General features: G+C 35.7%; 1 protein-coding gene across 1 annotated transcript in view; it reads left to right on the forward strand.

Moving 5' to 3' along the window:
* The first annotated feature begins 315 nt into the window (after positions 1-315).
* The window catches only part of SIM2 (SIM bHLH transcription factor 2), a 35,492-nt gene continuing 34,094 nt past the window's right edge, over positions 316-1,713 (forward strand). The window contains exon 1 of the mRNA XM_015826169.1: positions 316-484. Within this exon, the coding sequence (XP_015681655.1) occupies positions 316-484 (169 nt within the window). The remainder of the gene's footprint in view (positions 485-1,713) is intronic.

The following is a 1,713-nucleotide window of genomic DNA, read 5'->3' on the forward strand; positions in this document are numbered from 1 at the left end:
AACAAAGGGTCTGTCTGTTTGGATTTTAAAGTCCCATGAAATCTTAATCTGTTCATCTTCTAAAACTTCTCAATTTTATATTTCCAGCTGCACATTCAAATCCAAACTTCTGGCAAAGTTTCCAGTGAATAATTTTGGTAACTCAGTCATGATGCTGTTTATAATCAGTTTGTGAAATTTTGCTGCTGCTATTGTTTTGCTCTTATGGTTGTTATTTAAGCTTGTGTGCCTCCTGACTCTCAACAACTCTGGGCATTTGACAACAATCAAAGAAAATGCAATGAAATTAATAAGTATAAAATATAAGAATAAAAGATGGCAAACATAATCTCGTTCTGCCTCACCAAAGACTTGGGTGAAGAACCAGGTCTTCACATATCTTCTAACAAGCAGCAGAACGAAGCCCATCTAGATCTTGGGTGGAATCTGGTTCTGGAAGCAAATACCTCTACAAAGAAAGTGTACTTCCGGGATTCTGATAAAAGTAAAAGATAAATAAAAGATATTGTTTAATTGATGGAACCTGGAGCATGTAAACCCTTTAAGATCAAAATGACCAGGCAGTTCTATGGGTATGCCTAGGTGGCATGCTTGCTATATTACACAAAACTTAGCCAGTTATTGTTTATTCCATAAATCAGATTGCAATGCATGAGCCAAGTTTGTATGTCTCTTTTATGTATCTTATAGTATAGGTATTCACACATGCACCTACTTTGCACTGATATATACAAATATCACGGAGATCATACTTGCATCAGGAGAATGCTAGAGAGACAAGATAATACCAGCAGATTGTTTCTCCTTCCTCCTTTCTTCTCCTTTTCTGTGTTAGCAAAATGTTAATATCGCATAGCAGGGGTGTGTGTGGGAGTCTTTTGAACAAAGTGCAGTGTATTTTAAAGCACAGGAGAGTGTGAACTATGTGATCAAAAGGTTGCCATGGTAAGCATACTGCATTTTTTTTTTAAAAAAAAATTAAGGACTTTAGTCTATGTAAATTATTTTCACATGAAATCCTGCAGCTCCATCTTCCTGTTCCTTGTTCAGTTGTTTTCTGGCAAACAATTTTGTCTTCTTTCTTCTTTTGAAGGGATATAGATGCTATTCAAAATAGGGGAGAAAGAGAAAGAAAAGGGAAGATTTATGTTATATCATACACGATTCAAGTTTTTATTTTGAGATAGAGTTGTTACCAAGATTGGTGACTGCAGCACAGATTAGGTTTCTGATATTTGAAAATTGTTTTATAACTTATGTCTCCTAGAGCCCCATTCATTTATAAATTTCTGGACAGTGTCCTTTCCATTTGAAACAGGAGCATGTTTGTATTATTGTAGTTTTGAGCTGATAAACCAAATGTTATAAAAAATAACATAGCAGTCATTTGGTGGGCCTCTAAAATTTGGGGCAAGATCTGTAATAATGTTCAAATACAGACCTCTGATCAATGGAAGCTTTTGATGATTGCCATATAAGCAAGTTGTAGGATAATAACAATCTAAACATCTGGCTGACTGTATGATGAGCCATAATAAGGAGGAACATTGAAGAAAGAGACAGAGGGGCTAATTCTGATTACACAAGACCAAGCCATAAGAACAAATGCATATAAAGCTGAAACTGAGGAGACAACCACAGGAAACAAATACTGCCTCTGCAAAAAAGCTGTCAAAAGGGTGGACCACCTAGTTAGCTATTACAAGAAGATTG

The sequence above is a fragment of the Protobothrops mucrosquamatus genome, unplaced genomic scaffold (assembly GCF_001527695.2).
Source record: "Protobothrops mucrosquamatus isolate PMUCROS unplaced genomic scaffold, P.Mucros_1.0 scaffold_207, whole genome shotgun sequence".
Lineage (NCBI taxonomy): Eukaryota > Metazoa > Chordata > Lepidosauria > Squamata > Viperidae > Protobothrops > Protobothrops mucrosquamatus.